The 17418-nt window shown below is 38.0% G+C and overlaps 1 protein-coding gene across 1 annotated transcript in view; it reads right to left on the bottom strand.

Moving 5' to 3' along the window:
• Positions 1 to 17418, bottom strand: part of LOC126237082 (transmembrane protein KIAA1109 homolog) — a 567281-nt gene that overhangs the window by 428360 nt on the left and 121503 nt on the right. The window contains exons 20-23 of the mRNA XM_049946881.1: positions 16578 to 16697; positions 16062 to 16313; positions 7353 to 7525; positions 6962 to 7093 (exon numbers count right to left, since the gene is read on the bottom strand). Coding sequence (XP_049802838.1) covers positions 6962 to 7093; positions 7353 to 7525; positions 16062 to 16313; positions 16578 to 16697 — 677 coding nt within the window. The remainder of the gene's footprint in view (positions 1 to 6961; positions 7094 to 7352; positions 7526 to 16061; positions 16314 to 16577; positions 16698 to 17418) is intronic.

Genomic DNA, 17418 nt, shown 5'->3' with positions numbered 1-17418 from the left:
GCTGTAAAGACCTTGGAGCAGTCATTCACAGCTCATGTTTCAGGGTATGTTACGATGGTCATGGTGCGAAACACAAAGCAGTTTGATATCACTGCCTGGCACAGATTGGAACAAGCACCAATGGCACATGTTAAATGGACCAGTAAGACTCAGTGGGCTTGTTTCATTACAATCAGGCTATGCTAGTTGTGTTGTTGTTGTTGTGGTCTTCAGTCCTGAGATTGGTTTGATGCAGCTCTCCATGCTACTCTATCCTGTGCAAGCTTCTTCATCTCCCAGTACCTACTGCAACCTACATCCTTCTGAATCTGCTTAGTGTATTCATCTCTTGGTCTCCCCCTACGATTTTTACCCTCCACGCTGCCCTCTAATACTAAATTGGTGATCCCTTGATGCCTCAGAACATGTCCTACCAACCGATCCCTTCTTCTGGTCAAGTTGTGCCACAAACTCCTCTTCTCCCCAATCCTATTCAGTACCTCCTCATTAGTTATGTGATCTACCCATCTAATCTTCAGCATTCTTCTGTAGCACCACATTTCGAAAGCTTCTATTCTCTTCTTGTCCAAACTGGTTATCGTCCATGTTTCACTTCCATACATGGCTACACTCCATACAAATACTTTCAGAAATGACTTCCTGACACTTAAATCTATACTCGATGTTAACAAATTTCTCTTCTTCAGAAACGATTTCCTTGCCATTGCCAGTCTACATTTTATATCCTCTCTACTTCAACCATCATCAGTTATTTTGCTCCCCAAATAGCAAAACTCCTTTACTACTTTAAGTGTCTCATTTCCTAATCTAATACCCTCAACATCACTCGACTTAATTCGACTACATTCCATTATCCTCGTTTTGCTTTTGTTGATGTTCATCTTATATCCTCCCTTCAAGACACCATCCATTCCGTTCAACTGCTCTTCCAAGTCCTTTGCTGTCTCTGACAGAATTACAATGTCATCGGCAAACCTCAAAGTTTTTATTTCTTCTCCATGGATTTTAATACCTACTCCGAATTTTTCTTTTGTTTCGTTTACTGCTTGCTCAATATACAGATTGAATAACATCGGGGAGAGGCTACAACCCTGTCTTACTCCCTTCCCAACCACTGCTTCCCTTTCATGTCCCTCGACTCTTATAACTGCCATCTGGTTTCTGTACAAATTGTAAATAGCCTTTCGCTCCCTGTATTTTACCCCTGCCACCTTTAGAATTTGAAAGAGAGTATTCCAGTTAACATTGTCAAAAGCTTTCTCTAAGTCTACAAATGCTAGAAACGTAGGTTTGCCTTTCCTTAATCTTTCTTCTAAGATAAGTCGTAAGGTCAGTATTGCCTCACGTGTTCCAGTATTACTAAGGAATCCAAACTGATCTTCCCCGAGGTCGGCTTCTACTAGTTTTTCCATTCGTCTGTAAAGAATTCGCGTTAGTATTTTGTAGCCGTGGCTTATTAAACTGATAGTTCAGTAATTTTCACATCTGTCAACACCTGCTTTCTTTGGGATTGGAATTATTATATTCTTCTTGAAGTCTGAGGGTATTTCGCCTGTCTCATACATCTTGCTCACCAGATGGTAGAGTTTTGTCAGGACTGGCTCTCACAAGGCCGCCAGTAGTTCCAATGGAATGTTGTCTACTCCGGGGGCCTTGTTTCGATTCAGGTCTTTCAGTGCTCTGTCAAACTCTTCACGCAGTATCGTATCTCCCATTTCATCTTCATCTACATCCTCTTCCATTTCCATAATATTGTCCTCAAGTACATCGCCCTTGTATAGACCCTCTATATACTCCTTCCACCTTTCTGCTTTCCCTTCTTTGCTTAGAACTGGGTTTCCATCTGAGCTCTTGATATTCATACAAGTGGTTCTCTTATCTCCAAAGGTCTCTTTAATTTTCCTGTAGGCAGTATCTATCTTACCCCTAGTAAGATAAGCCTCTACATCCTTACATTTGTCCTCTAGCCATCCCTGCTTAGCCATTTTGCACTTCCTGTCGATCTCATTTTTGAGACGTTTGTATTCCTTTTTGCCTGCTTGATTTACTGCATTTTTATATTTTCTCCTTTCATCAATTAAATTCAATATTTCTTCTGTTACCCAAGGATTTCTACTAGCCCTCGTCTTTTTACCTATTTGATCCTCTGCTGCCTTCACTACTTCATCCCTCAAAGCTACCCATTCTTCTTCTACTGTATTTCTTTCCCCCATTCCTGTCAATTGTTCCCTTATGCTCTCCCTGAAACTCTGTACAACCTCTGGTTCTTTCAGTTCATCCAGGATCCATCTCCTTAAATTCCCACCTTTTTGCAGTTTCTTCAGTTTTAATCTACAGGTCATAACCAATAGATTGTGGTCAGAGTCCACATCTGCCCCTGGAAATGTCTTACAATTTAAAACCTGGTTCCTAAATCTCTGTCTTACCATTATATAATCTATCTGATACCTTTTAGTATCTCCAGGGTTCTTCCATGTATACAACCGTCTTTCATGATTCTTAAACCAAGTGTTAGCTATGATTAAGTTGTGCTCTGTGCAAAATTCTACCAGGCGGCTTCCTCTTTCATTTCTTAGCCCCAATCCATATTCACCTACTACGTTTCCTTCTCTCCCTTTTCCTACACTCGAATTCCAGTCACCCATGACTATTAAATTTTCGTCTCCCTTCACTATCTGAATAATTTCTTTTATTTCATCATACATTTCTTCAATTTCTTCGTCATCTGCAGAGCTAGTTGGCATATAAACTTGTACTACTGTAGTAGGTGTGGGCTTAGTATCTATCTTGGCCACAATAATGCGTTCACTAAGCTGTTTGTAGTAGCTTACCCGCGTTCCTATTTTCCTATTCATTATTAAACCTACTCCTGCATTACCCCTATTTGACTTTGTGTTTATAACCCTGTAGTCACCTGACCAGAAGTCTTGTTCGTCCTGCCACCGAACTTCACTAATTCCCACTATATCTAACTGTAACCTATCTATTTCCCTTTTCAAATTTTCTAACCTACCTGCCCGATTAAGGGACCTGAAATTCCACGCTCCGATCCGTAGAACCCCAGTTTTCTTTCTCCTGATAACAATGTCCTCTTGAGTAGTCCCCGCCCGGAGATCCGAATGGGGGACTATTTTACCTCCATAATATTTTACACAAGAGGACGCCATCATCATTTAATCATACAGTAAAGCTGCATGCCCTCGGGAAAAATTATGGCCGTAGTTTCCCCTTGCTTTCAGCTGTTCGCAGTACCAGCACAGCAAGGCCGTTTTGGTTATTGTTACAAGGCCAGATCAGTCAATCATCCAGACTGTTGCCCTTGCAACTACTGAAAAGGCTGCTGCCCCTCTTCAGGAACCACACGTTTGTCTGGCCTCTCAACAGATACCCCTCCGTTGTGGTTGTACCTACGGTACGGCTATCTGTATCGCTGAGGCACGCAAGCCTCCCCACCAACGGCAAGGTCCATGGTTCATGGGGGGGGGGGGGGGGGGGGCTATGCTAGTGAGCAGCATAATCAAACCTTTTATGTTTGCATTAAACAGATCTTGACTTTGCCACTTTATAGACAGCTTATAGCAGTTTGTGTGGAGTGACCAAACATTTAAAGTATTAAATAAACACAGCAACTGAGTAATAGATGAGGAGCAGAAGCTGATTCTCTCTCTCTCTCTCTCTCTCTCTCTCTCTCTCTCACACACACACACACACACACACACTTAAGTACATTCTAAATAATTCCCATAATCATCAGTATGAACTGATTAGCACTAGTCATAATTTGTTTTTAGTATAACTCACTCGTTCCACATCCGTGAACACCCTCCTTCAAGACGGGATCTACAGAAGTCAAAAGATCGACTTTATTTTATTGAGGGAATTCTAGAAAAGAGTAGTTCATCTGTAAGGCGAAAGGTCGACTTCATTTTATTGGGAGAATTCTAGGAAAGTGTGGTTCATCTGTATGGTGAAAGGTCGACTTCATTTTAATGGTATAATTCTAGAAAAGTGTAGTTCATCTGTAAAGGAGGCCTTGTACAGAACACTTGTACGACCCATTCTTGATTACTTCTGGAGTGTTTGGATCCCCACCAGGTCGGACTAAAGGAAGACACTGAAGCAATTCTGAGATGTGCTGCTAGATTTGTTACAGACAGATTCAACCAACATGCAAGTATTGCAAAAATGCTCCACAAACTCAAATGGAAATCCCTGGAGGAAAGGACACATTCTTTTCACCAAACACTTTACAGAAAGTTCAGAGGACCTGCATTTTCAACAGACTGTAGGATGATCCTACAGCCACCAACAATATATTGCGTAAGGACTGCAATGACAAGATGAGAAAAATAGACTCTTACAGAAACACACAGACAGTATTGCTGTTCTCTCACTGCATTTGCAAGTGGAACAGGAAAGGGAATGCTTGGCGGTGGTACAGCATACCCTCCACCATGCACTATATTGTGATTCATGGATTACATACACACTAAGGAGGATGGAGATGCATAATGAAAGAATTACACAGATGGGATGGAAATTGGTGGATGTGAAGTACACATACAACATATGATTAAAATTTGCTGGCCCAGGCAGCTTTATCTTGCTGAAATTTAAGTCCAGGAGGCTTGGCATGAAGGGCAATGAAATGGGTGTGGAATATTGTTGACGTACCACTATGATGTAAGAGGACCATGCATGATAACTGAAGGAGTCTTGCGATAAAACAAAATGGCACCCCAGGCCACTGTCGGGGCCATAGGGAGGGTGACAGTCAGGTTCGTATCCCATCACTGCCTGGGGCATCTTCAGACAGCTCTTTGGGCTAGAATCTTATTGACTAGAGTAGAATTGTCTTCAGTGATGAATCCTACTTTGAACTGAGTCCTGATGACAAGTGAAGACATGTCTGGACATGTCTGACTGTCGCCCGACGTGCAACCTGACAACCAGGAGTGCCATTTCTTTTCACAACAGGACCCCTTTGGTTGTTATCGAGAGAGCCCTTACTGCACAGCAGTACATTGATGATATTCTACACCCCATTTTGTTGTCATCCTGGGCTTATATTTCAGCAAGTTAACATCCGTCCTCACGTGGCAAGAGTTTTTACTGCTTGTCTTCAGCTTGCCAAACCCTACCTTGGCCAGCAAGGTCGCCAGTCTCTCCCCAATTGAGAATGTCTAGAGCATTATGGGCAGGGCCATCCAACTAGCTCAGGATTTTGATGATCTAATGTGCCATTCAGACAGAATTTGGCATGAAATCAGTCAATGTCAAGCCAAACAACTACTTGCATAAGGGCCAGAGGTGGATCAACACATTACTGACTTGCTCAGTTTCTGAAGCTCTATCTCTTGAATAAATTATTCATTTTTTTCTGAAATTGTAATCATTTGTTTGTCTGTACATCACAAATATTGATTTCTGTCCCATTCAGATAGTTTCTTCTTGGTGTGTCCTTTTTTTTTGTCTTGGAGTGTATGTAGATGAAGACATGATGTGTGAATAAATTAATTAAAAACCACAATGGACAACCACATTTTCTCTCTGATGTTTAAGTGTTCTTTGGAGCATAGCAAACACTATTAACTCCCTGATCTACCTGTTTGTACAAATTCTGGCAACCAAACATGGATACGGTGCATACATACTCTTAGCAAGAAGGTTTTTAGACAATGTTGGTCATGTGCAAATATGTCAATAAATATTAAGTTCATCCACTGTATCCTTCAATACGGGAATTAAACACTGTCATAGATAATTCGTATGGGATTGTTGCAACTGACAGTAATTTAGTACTTTTCAAATGAATATGTTATGTGCCAGTATCATGTTTTCCTTGCCTTCCTTGTCTCCCTCCTCCTATGAGCAATAAAAGCATTCCACTATTCACTGAAAACACAGTATTGCAATCATCTACAATCCACATAACCTTTCCCATTAGAGAGGCTGAATTACTTCTAAGAATCCCCAAGTCACCAAATTTCATTTCATTGTATTTATTAATTTATTTATTCATTCAAGTATCTCCTTGGACCATGGGAGCCACATCACTGTACGTAACTGCTAACTCTGGAATCTAAAGAGACTATGTGCTACACTGTTCGTCAGAGTCTAGTATGTGTCAGAAAGAATCAAATTGGATCACACTAGATGCACCAACAAAATAGTTTTTAGTTTCCAATATTCTCTCCTTGAATGAAAACCATAAACAAAAGTCGCTAAACACTGTAAAAATTGGTACACTACACAATGAAAAACAAAGTGGGAAAAAAGCAACATGCATGAACAATCCTCAGGGATGTTGAGTGATTACATCATCGAAAATGATAAGACATTCAACAATATGAAGATCTGACCTTAGAGATGGGTAAGATCAGACCTTACAAAAGGTACATCCAGTATTTTTCTTGAAAGCTCTATTCTAAAAAAGTCATTGTTTTTTCCCTTTCTTCTAAAACTAAATAAAAATAAAAGAGAGACACATCTAATTTGTTCTTGATCCTTGGTATGCACTCCAAGTGTTTGAAAATGATGCAAATACTAAAACTATCTGTTGCAGTTCATAACAGATAATTAAATAAATTAAATGTTTTTAGGAAATACAGTGTGGAATAATGGCCTCTTAAAAAAATTATATCAGCCTAGGACCAATGAAGTTAGTTTCTTAATATGAAATTTTTATTCAATTAAGCAATGATTAAAAAGCGAAGAACTACAGTAATTATTATATGTTCCTTTTTAACAAACATACTGAGCCTTTAATGCTGCAATGTACTGTAGTAGGAATAAATTTATCTACAGATGTATCGCATTTATTTAAAAATCTCAGATAACTTGTTGAGAAGTTGTATTATTTTGTCGTTCTACAAAAATATTATGTGCTTGTTTATTAAGAAGGAACACATAATTACTCTTCCTGTTGCAGAATAAGACCATTCTAAGATAGTTATCTTACTTGTGTTGAATAAGGTGCAGATTGTGATCTGGTGTCGGTAGAGACATTGCAGCTTCAATAATAAGAGGGCCCAATGTAACAGAACCAACTTCTAGCCACAGTTCCATTGACGTGCTGTCAACTGATGGAAATCTACAAAAACAGTTGCATATGGTATAATGACAAGACAAATAATTTTCAATGTGTACACATAAATAATTCATGCTTTTATATAGGTTTTGTAAACTGGAAACTGAATTTGGGAGGGGGGGGGGGTCATTTTATCCCTTAAAGGGATTGTAAACTGTACCAATCAGTTGCGACAAGCAGCAATTATGTTCTAATATTCAGATATGAATCACTCAGGATAGCACACAGTTCTGAATCATCGGACAAGACTGGTACTACTTACTTAGAACCATTATGCTGTGATCGGCCACTGCCAGCAGTGTTGGTGTTGCTGTGACTGAAACCACCACCTGTTGATACATACTGTTTAATCTGTACAGCAGGTAGAACAGCTGTTACGCCAGACTTCACCTGACTGCCGTGGAGATTGCACGTAGCTAAGCGCAATGGAGAAGCCTGAAAAGGTAAAGCAAACTGATGCAGAAATCTCTACAGTTCCATGCAACAGGTTTACACGAAACATTAAAAACTGGTTTATCAACTTGAGTGCTTCAAATAATATCAACACCCATCACAGTACAGGACCTATGAGTGTTACCTGAAATGTTTAAGAATGGCTTACACCAACATTATTCTGAAATAAGCAGCAAAAAACTTAAAAAGATTAGGACAATACACCTGATGCTGTAACATTCTGAACTTTAGAGAGCATATTTGCATTTAGGTTAAATTATTACCAAGAGAGCATGAAATAAAAGAACAGACTTGGCAGGACACAAATGGACTAATTTTGAACACATCACTGATAACTACTCTGCAAAGAATTAGACATCCAAAACAAATCACTCAGAACTTTATTACAAGAGAAAGTACACCCGTATTTCTTCAAACAATAAACACTCAACACCTAACTAACCTTTGAGCTTCAAGGAAGCCTTACCTCAAATAGTCTTAGATTTCGATGATACATATGCGTTAGGCATTCGTTAACTGATTATTTACATGTTCCATGGTTCACATGATGGAATCATTTCATCACAACATAAAACATGTCAACGGATTTACTGATAGAATAATTTTTTGTGAGTATATAGCTATTGGGTGTCCAAGAAGTCTCGTACCCTTCTTTACTTAACATTTTTTTAAGGGTACATAAATGGAAATATGTACTTGGGCGTAGTCCAAACATGGCTATACTTTAGCTTGACGACAAGATATTTAGTTACAACAAGACAGAGCTCCAGTACATTTTGCTTTTTAGGTGCGAACGATCCTGGTTAAGTTATTTCGAGGCTGCTAAATTGGGCATGGTTCAGCAACATCTTCAGACTCATTGAAATGGCCACCACAAAGTCCAGACGTTACCACACCAGTCAACTTATTACAGGGAAAAATCAAGTCCAATAAGCCTTAACACCAGCACAATATTAATTTAGAATTCCACAAAACTGTTTAGGAAGCCTTTTGAAGCATAACTCCTGAAATGTTCTGCCAGGTGCAAAAGAGCACAAGGAGGTGCATAGACATTCATGTAAGGCACAGTGCAAATAATGATATGATGTATACACAGTTTCTATACATAAGTACTCCAATATACAATATACAGTTTTTATCATATTATAAGACAAGGTTTTTTTCCAAATTAATCATTTGAAAAATATGGGATCAGCCTATATTCACAGCTTAAACTATTGCTGCTGAGGTCAACATCTTTATGCTGTGTAGTAGATTAAAATAGGGGTCATCTTACATTTACAGATGAGGCTTTGGCTATTGATATTTCTTACAAATTTATTTTAAATAATTCCAAAAGGTAGGGCTTAGCAGAATTTTCATTTGAATAGGCTCGAGATTTCCGATATGCCGAAGCACACGATACATTATCAGCCTTGCTCGAACAATCACATGACATGTGACTTGCAGCACTAGTGCAATGTGCAAGGAATACAAATAAACTAGGAACTAGCCACTAGAACAAATCTAATACTCTGCTTAGAAGTTGACAATTATGCATAATACAGCAGGAAATAGCATTAAATTCTATAAAATTACACCATTTTGTTGTATTTGAACAGGTTTGCAGTAAAAGTTCTCATACATGCATGGATACAGCGTACCACACATTTATGCTGCTTTTTAAGAAAAGGTTACATTCAGAGGTGAAAAATCTTGTACTTCAGAAAACATTACTTGATCCTGAACCAAAGTCAATCTTCTATCTGGGTATGAGAAACTCTAATGATTTACTGAGTGGGTTGCAAATGAGAAATTAGGTCACTGTTCCCATGTTAGAATACTGGGGAAAACTTCACCAGCTTTTAATTAGCTTTAGAACAAGATGGTGACATTAAGATGAAATGAGAAAGAACATTAATCTAGAAGTAAGTGCCTAACAAACAAAATAAATCACATTAAACTGATAGCAATTGTTATCACATGAAGAAATTACAGAGAGAAGGCCTGCTGCGCAGACAGCACCAACAAACGGTACTAGATCACAGGATGAGCAAAAGTTCGAGAATTGCACTGAATTGTGATTGCAATCTTTTATTTATGTATTAGTTGCTGCTAGGCTAAAAGATATTGCCGTCCACAGCACAGCACTACCAAAGAGTTGGAGGGGGAACAGCGACAAGTTTGGCAGTGTACTACAACTTGGAGTGGGGAGTGGTGAGCAGGCAGCAAATTTCATTGTGCTGTAACCATGGGAATCTATACTGCGTACTTTGGCTTTTTATGAACATCTACTATGTTTAAACTGCAGTTTGCATGAATCTATTTATATCTGGAATTGTACTGAATTTACAATTGGCCAAATACTCAGCAATAGCATCCATTTCTGCAGGAGATGCCTGAAGTCTAGACTGGAGCCTGTGGCTTACTTACCTATTTCATACAGAAATCTTGTCGATGCTCACTTAAGACACATGGGAATTATTTGGGGTGTGTGTCAGCTGCTGTTCTCCAAGCCAATGAGAGAGCAGCAGGCAGAAGATATGTTTGGAAGCAAGAGAGAGTGTAACATTCTCACATCAGTATAGAAGTGAAATGTGCTATGTGTTAAGAAAAAAGAGCTTTGTTCTTGGGTCCAACAATAAGCATAGCCTCAGAAATCAAAACCTATTCAGAAGAAATAGGCAAATATTTGAGACAATGAAGATATAAGTGTCACAGCTGTCCTGTTAGGATCACGATGATGATGATTAAAAATAGTGAGACCACATATTACAGGCTAAGTAAATAAAAATGCAGTATGTCTTATATTCAGGGTTATCTTCAGGTTGTATATATGGACAGGGAAAAAAAATTCCCAGATTTCTTGGTTAAAAATACACTTTTTCCCGGGTCAAAATACACCTTTTCCATGTCAAGCAACACTACATTTTCCCTCGGAACCATAAAACTTATCAACCCTTTGAATGGTTAAGGTTTTATACATCGGCGTAGAACTTGCCGGGACTTTTAGAAAATGAACCCCAGAAAAAAATCATATTTTGGAATGATCTTTGATGTACAACAACACGTATGATGCATATTATGATATGTTGCATACTTTCATATTACAAAAGTATATATTCGAATTCCACCAAACACAACACGTCAGTTACGAAGCACTGAAAGCGAGATCGTGATGCACTTTCGTAAGCCAATCGTAGCTCGTTTCACATATTCCACCAGCCACTGATAGCATAGATTCAGAGCATAGAACATGTGATGCAGTCAGCCAATAGCAACATCACTGTTCAGTAGCATAAGTATACAAACAGGAAAAGTTAATGGTTTAAATTAATATACACAGTGTAGCTACAAGTAAAGTAAAATTCTTCTACGTGGCTGGCCCTCAAAGTGTTAAGCTTTAACTGAGAATCAAATGCTCTGTGATTTAAGAAATTCAAAGATGTTCGCACACATAACATATCTCATCTTGCTTAAAATGAAATTTATTTTGAAAGTAACACCTTTCAAACCACCGTTTGCAGTCTATCTCTGCAAAATGTTGGAATTCATTTCAGCAGATGTCAGAGAGTTCCAGAAAACAGGCCTTATTGTGTGTGACTTAGGAAGCCCATATGTTTGTATGTATATAGCATTAAGAGATCTTTCATTAAGTCATAAATGAAACAGGACATCAGAGGATACTCCAAGAGCATCAAAATTTCATAAATCATACTAAAATTCATAATTCAGCTTGAAGTGCACATTCTTATGTCCAGATTCACAAAGAAATAGGGCCCAACTTGATATTAAGCTTTTCAGTGTGGTTCTCGGGATGCAAATTCTCTTGGGGTATCAGTACTGTGTTTTCTCATGTTTGGGTCTTTATTGTGACATAAGTGCCAGAAGTTAGAAATGAGCACTTAAAATTCAGCAAACAGTAGACAATAGCCACCAGTGTTTCAAATAAATTGAGTGACTCTGTGGAAAATATTAATAAAAGCCAAATTTCTTTAACAAATAGACAAAAAGAACTTCATTGTCCTGCAATGCCTGACTGCTGAAAACCTGGAAATAAAATAAAATCCTAAAACTGAAACTAATAACATATTTTAGCCTTCCATTATTATGTGGATGTATTTTAATCACTTGATAGCTCTCAGCCACAGAAATCCATTTTTTTTTCATTTGATGTGAGAGCTGTAAATGAAGGGAAAAAGCAAAAACCCTGAAGGTAAACATGGGTCACATGGTGACTACACCCCTCCCCACTCAGACTGCTCTGCGAATGCACGAATCTGGCAGCTTGGGCAAGTCAGAAAAAATTTTCCTGGTAGCATCTGGCTGCTTGTTTCTACTGCTGATACAGCTAACAGCCACATCTGAAGCAGCCAGAAGAGGGAGAAGGTACTGCTCATGTACAACTCAACTGCACATGCGCATAAGCCCAGTGGCAACTTCTCAAAGAACCTAATGTAAACCATTGTGATGTCACATTCATTGGAAGCAGTTTGTTGTTATGAAGCACTGCATAGTCTTCGTCCTAAAGCCTTTGACACATTTTGTTGTTAGCAGATGCTTGTGTGTGCACTGTGTTTTACTGTTGTAAATGGCACACTTCCTTTGCAACTTAAATTTTGTTTTGGTTTTTTCCTCTCGTTCATGTTTTATTGCTGCAGTATTGTACTGCAGTAGTGGGGAAAAATAAAAAAAGAAAGTAAAAAAGAGTACCAGTTCTTAACAGTCAAAACTACAAAAATTTAACTGAAAACTAAAGCAATGAGAAATTCCTGGAATTCCAAAAAATATTTGGGTTTTTCCTGATTTTCTCTCACATGAAAAAATTCCCAGGGTTATCCCAGATTTCCTGGTTGTCCCTGGTCATATACTCCCTTATCTTATACTCAGGAAAATATGGTACTTTTTGATCTAAGCATGTGTGAACATTACATGAACAGCATGTATCTATAATTACAAATTTAAACACATGTATTAATTAATGAAACTACATACCAACACACACACACACACAGCAATGCTGCCCCAAAAGTGCCTATAATTTCTTTTTATTGTAATTTTTTTAATGTTATAACTATCTGAATCAAAAAGTGTTAGAAAGTGCATTTTCACACCATCTGTTAGTGGCTGGAGCAACTTGGTTATTTCAAGTATTTCCCCACCATCTGCTTGTAAGTAGAGTAGTAACTTTCATTATATTTTTATTTCCGTAAGATTTGTTTTGCATGCATTTATAAATTTAAAAAAGCAATTGCAATAATTTTAGAGATACTGTGTTAGGATCTGGCATCAAACTTTTATAATTTTGTACGAGATATTTCCCTTGATTACCATTTTACCATAGATACAACTGTAATGGTAATGAACACATTGCACAAAGAGTAGAAGAAAAGAGCTCTTGGTTTTTGGACTGTGAAAGAAGCTGCATTTATGAATTGCCTGAAGGATGGGCATAATCCAAGTATGATCTGACATTAATGGTATAAAAGGATGAAAATGTTGAACAAAGTTATAAGCATGTGCAGTGTCAAGCAGAACAAATGTGGGAGCTTTAAGGTTTGACTGTGAATGTCTTAGTACAGTATTGGCTCAAGTGAAAGATGGGTGCACTTGAAATACAAGCCCATAATACTCAATGAAAGTATCAACATGTTGTCAAAGTCAAATCATCACTGCAAGTCATGCTGAGTATGAGGATACTGAGTGATCTATGTGGGCCACTATAATAGAACCACATGTAGTTTTAATACCTCTGTTCCCTGTTCAGCAAGTTTGTTCTTTATATAGTGCTTCAAATACGAAGTTTGTACACACAACACTGTGGGGCTTATACAAGCTATAGTAACATCTATTAATGGTATCTCTCAACATCTTGGTCATTAAATGTGACTTGTGTCGAAAAACAATTTTCTACTTCTAAATCAATTCAACTTTAACCTGACAAGACTTTCCAGCATTGACTCAGTTTTGTGCTAACTTACTAGTTGAAAATCTTAAACTTCTACAACACGCAGTGCTCAAAGGGAGTCAATGTTGATTAAAAGACAACAATATAAAGTTATAATCAGTGTTGTGATGAATATCTCCACAAAAAGGTAACACTGAGTTTTAACTAATGAGATTCTCCTCAAGCAAGAATGATTAAAGTGCTTCATTCCTTATTTTTAAATATGAGATTACAAAAGTGATCAATTTGTTTTGCCATTTGCCAAAATATTATTACTGAAAAGTGTTGATATAACTATCCATAGCTTTGAACAAATCTTCTGACATCACTGATGGTCGACCTGATTGTAGTTCATCATGGACATTTTCCTGGCAGTCCTTGAGAGTATCAGGCATTGTGGCTTGAAAAGAAAATAAATGTACCTTATTAAACTTGTTATTTAATTTACTGTTGCTGATTTTATAGAAAACCATAGATGAAAAGATTCATGAAGAATGGCAATTCACAAGTTCAACAGGAATTGTGGGTAGAACAACTTTGCACAAAATTCTCTACACAATTTCACAAATTGTGCACACATTGGATTCCCAGGCTGCTTACTGAGAAACACAAAGTGAAAAGAATGGCTTGTGTTCTTGAGTTTTTGAACTGTATCATAAAAAAGGTGATCAGTTTTTAGAGAACACTGTCCAACAGGGCAAGACATGGACCTCTCACATGACCCCACAGTATAAATGTCAGTCAATGGAATGGAATCACACAACTACAACAGGGGATAGGGAGTGTGCTTACCATTAGGTGTCACCTTGCTGTCAAAACCCAAACCACTGACCATATTTCACAGTCGGTGGAATGATCAAGTTTTAAACATTTTGAACTAACACTGGAAGCAGCAAATAGTATCATCTGACGAGCAAGGCGTGCTGGAAGTTGGTGCCCATGCGCGTTTCAATGTTCGCATGACATTCAATTAGCTAAGGCAATTCTGACCTTACTTCTCAAATAATCCACATAATTTATTATTACTACACCAGACAAGTCACCCAGCCATAGATACTTGGTGCTAACTATGTCAAAGCGGAGCAGGTAACTAGTGTTGTTTCTGAATAAAGTTCTTAACATATAATCATGTTCAATGTTCTACTTTGATTACCATCTGTTTCCTATGACTGACAAAGCTGCGGCTTATGCTAATCACACCTGCATGTCTTATGTTCACATAGTTCCCTCAGGTGTAAAGCCCTGCATGCGAGCTTCCCACTCCATAATCCTAATCCTCAATTTCCTCTCCTGTCACTTGCCATACCACTCTTCCTACAGCCAATCTTTGAACATGCTGACTCTGTGTGTGTGTGTGTGTGTGTGTGTGTGTGTGTGTGTGTGTTTGTTTGTTTGTTTTTATATTTGTCCATTTCAGTGGGACTTCTACTGACATCCATTTGTCACCATACTTATCATGCCTCCCGTTATCTCCCATGTACCCACTCAAACATCTCCATGGTGACAGGAGTGTACATTTGGATGTATGTGTGTGTGTACTTACACTTCAAAAACATCAGTAACTCAATAGCTAGTAATATTTCTGAATTTATACATATTTCCATGTGCATGCCTCTTTTATCTACAGGTGAGTGGTTGTCTTTCTTCATTTCTATTTATTAAAATTGTATTTAGTATTTTCCTGTACATTACCTCATTGCCTATATGCAGAAAACAATTCAATAAATTAGAAAATGTTTCATTTAGAATTCCTTTTATTGGCATCTCTCTAATGAACTTGACTATAAAACTTGCAGCATCAAGAAAGAGGATTATTTCTGCAAGCAAATACAATGATGGCTGCTCTGATAAGCACTTCATTATTGTTGTGGCATTAAACTGTACATCACTATCAAAATACCAATATTATCTGAAATAACCAAATACTAATTGTTTTTTAAATACTTATGTTATGTGACAGCTTATTCAGATTAGTTTATACACAATAACAACAAAAAAATGGTTCAAATGGCTCTGAGCACTATGCGACTTAACTTCTGAGGTCATCAGTCGCCTAGAGCTTAGAACTAATTAAACCTAACTAACCTAAGGACATCACACACATCCATGCCCGAGGCAGGATTCGAACCTGCGACCGTAGCGGTCGCTCGGCTCCAGACTGTAGCGCCTAGAACCGCACGGCCCAATAACAACAGTGGTGCGAAAAAGTTACAGCTATTTTCCCAGTGAGGGTTTCAAGAATGTCCATCAAGAAAGAAAATAAATACAGGAAAGATTAAAGACACAAGATACACTAGCCTTTACATGTAGGATGGGTTTTGTTATGACTAAAAAGAAACACTTGTTAGTATAAATACAAATAATTGAGTGCTAAACAGCAGTTAGTTTGTTTTAATTTAGTTTAAAATGCAAACATACAAATAGCAAAAGAAAATTCTTTTCATAGACAGATAAACGAATTGGTGTAATCAACATGGCATAAGCAAGAAAGGGAATCCTTTTCACAGAAACATAAATTGAGTGATGTAATCAACATGGCATAAGCAAGAAAGGGAAGCCATCATATGTAAGCACTCTGTGTTAAAATCATACCCATAGATTTATTGCAGTGCCACTCTCAAGAAGGTAAATGTCCAGAGCATCCACAGCCAGTCTGATCATTCGGTATTTAATCTGGTCTCCTGACGGACACAGATATCGATTCTCCACATCTGTCTCTGGGCACTGTAGAGGTGGAACACCATGATGGCACATATGAGGTGGTGAGCGGGAAGGTCTCAAGTGATTCTCTGCATCCTTCACCATCAGCGCAAATGTCTCAAGACTAGTAACAAGGTGGTATAACTGTAATATCACAATTAGAAGTATGTGAGTAAACAACATTAAAACAGGTGCCTGTGAAAAGACAAAAAAGTCACAACAAGATGTATCTCCACAACAGAAATCTATTACATGGGTAAGCATTCAGTTTTCATAGTACGAAGTACTATGTTTCTTTTTTAATTTAAACTCTACTATAATGCAGCAACAGAAATACATCAAGCAATGTTCCTAATCATAGACCTATTATGTTTACAACTTTATCTGGTTTTGTGAGTTTCAGCTTACCTGTGGTGAAGACAGCTTTCCACTAAGCTTTCCCAACTGAATTTCCAACATCCATGCGTATTCCAAGGTTTCATCATCGAGGGAGCGTCCTTCATCACTGAACATTGCATGACCACGAACCTAGAATTGTAAATAAATTCTTTCTTCTTTGGTGGATTCCATTTAGTGATTCAAAATCTAAGATACAGTAACAAGACTTGTTTAACTCCATTAAAATTATCTTAAATCCAAGACATACTAAATTGTGAGGGCATGCTGAAAAGTAATGCCTCCAAAGTTTTTATTGGGAAACTCTAAGGATTATTAAATAAAACTAACTATTAACATTCTACATCTTTATTCCTCGTGTCTACATACTTATTTCTCAAAATTAAACAACGGGAAGTACTGGATGGAATAACGACAATATTATGAAAAGGATGGACTGCTACTCACCTTTATACTGAAATGTTGAGTCGCATGTAGGCACAATGAAAAGACTGTCAAACAAGTAAGCTTTTGGGCAAAAAGATCCTCATTTGGATTAAACACAACACACACACACACACACACACACACAAATGCAACTCACACACAGACCAAAGTCTGGTCTCAGCTGCCAGAGACTGTGGTCATCTGTTGTGCGCAAGTAGCGTTTGCGTTTGCACGTACGTGTGTGTGTGTGTGTGTGTTTTATCCAATTTGGATAAACATCTTTCAGGTTAAAAGCTTACTTGTTTCTCTCTCTCTCTCTCTCTCTCTCTCTCTCTCTCTCTCTCTCTCTCTTTTTTACCTGTCTAAGACTCAACATCTCTGCCTTATGCTGAGTAGCAATGTATCCTTTTTCTAATATTGTATCTAC

This window comes from Schistocerca nitens, chromosome 2, assembly GCF_023898315.1.
Source record: "Schistocerca nitens isolate TAMUIC-IGC-003100 chromosome 2, iqSchNite1.1, whole genome shotgun sequence".
NCBI classification, from domain to species: domain Eukaryota; kingdom Metazoa; phylum Arthropoda; class Insecta; order Orthoptera; family Acrididae; genus Schistocerca; species Schistocerca nitens.
Note: the sequence above shows the minus strand (reverse complement) of the source record. Positions and strands in the feature narration are given on the sequence as shown.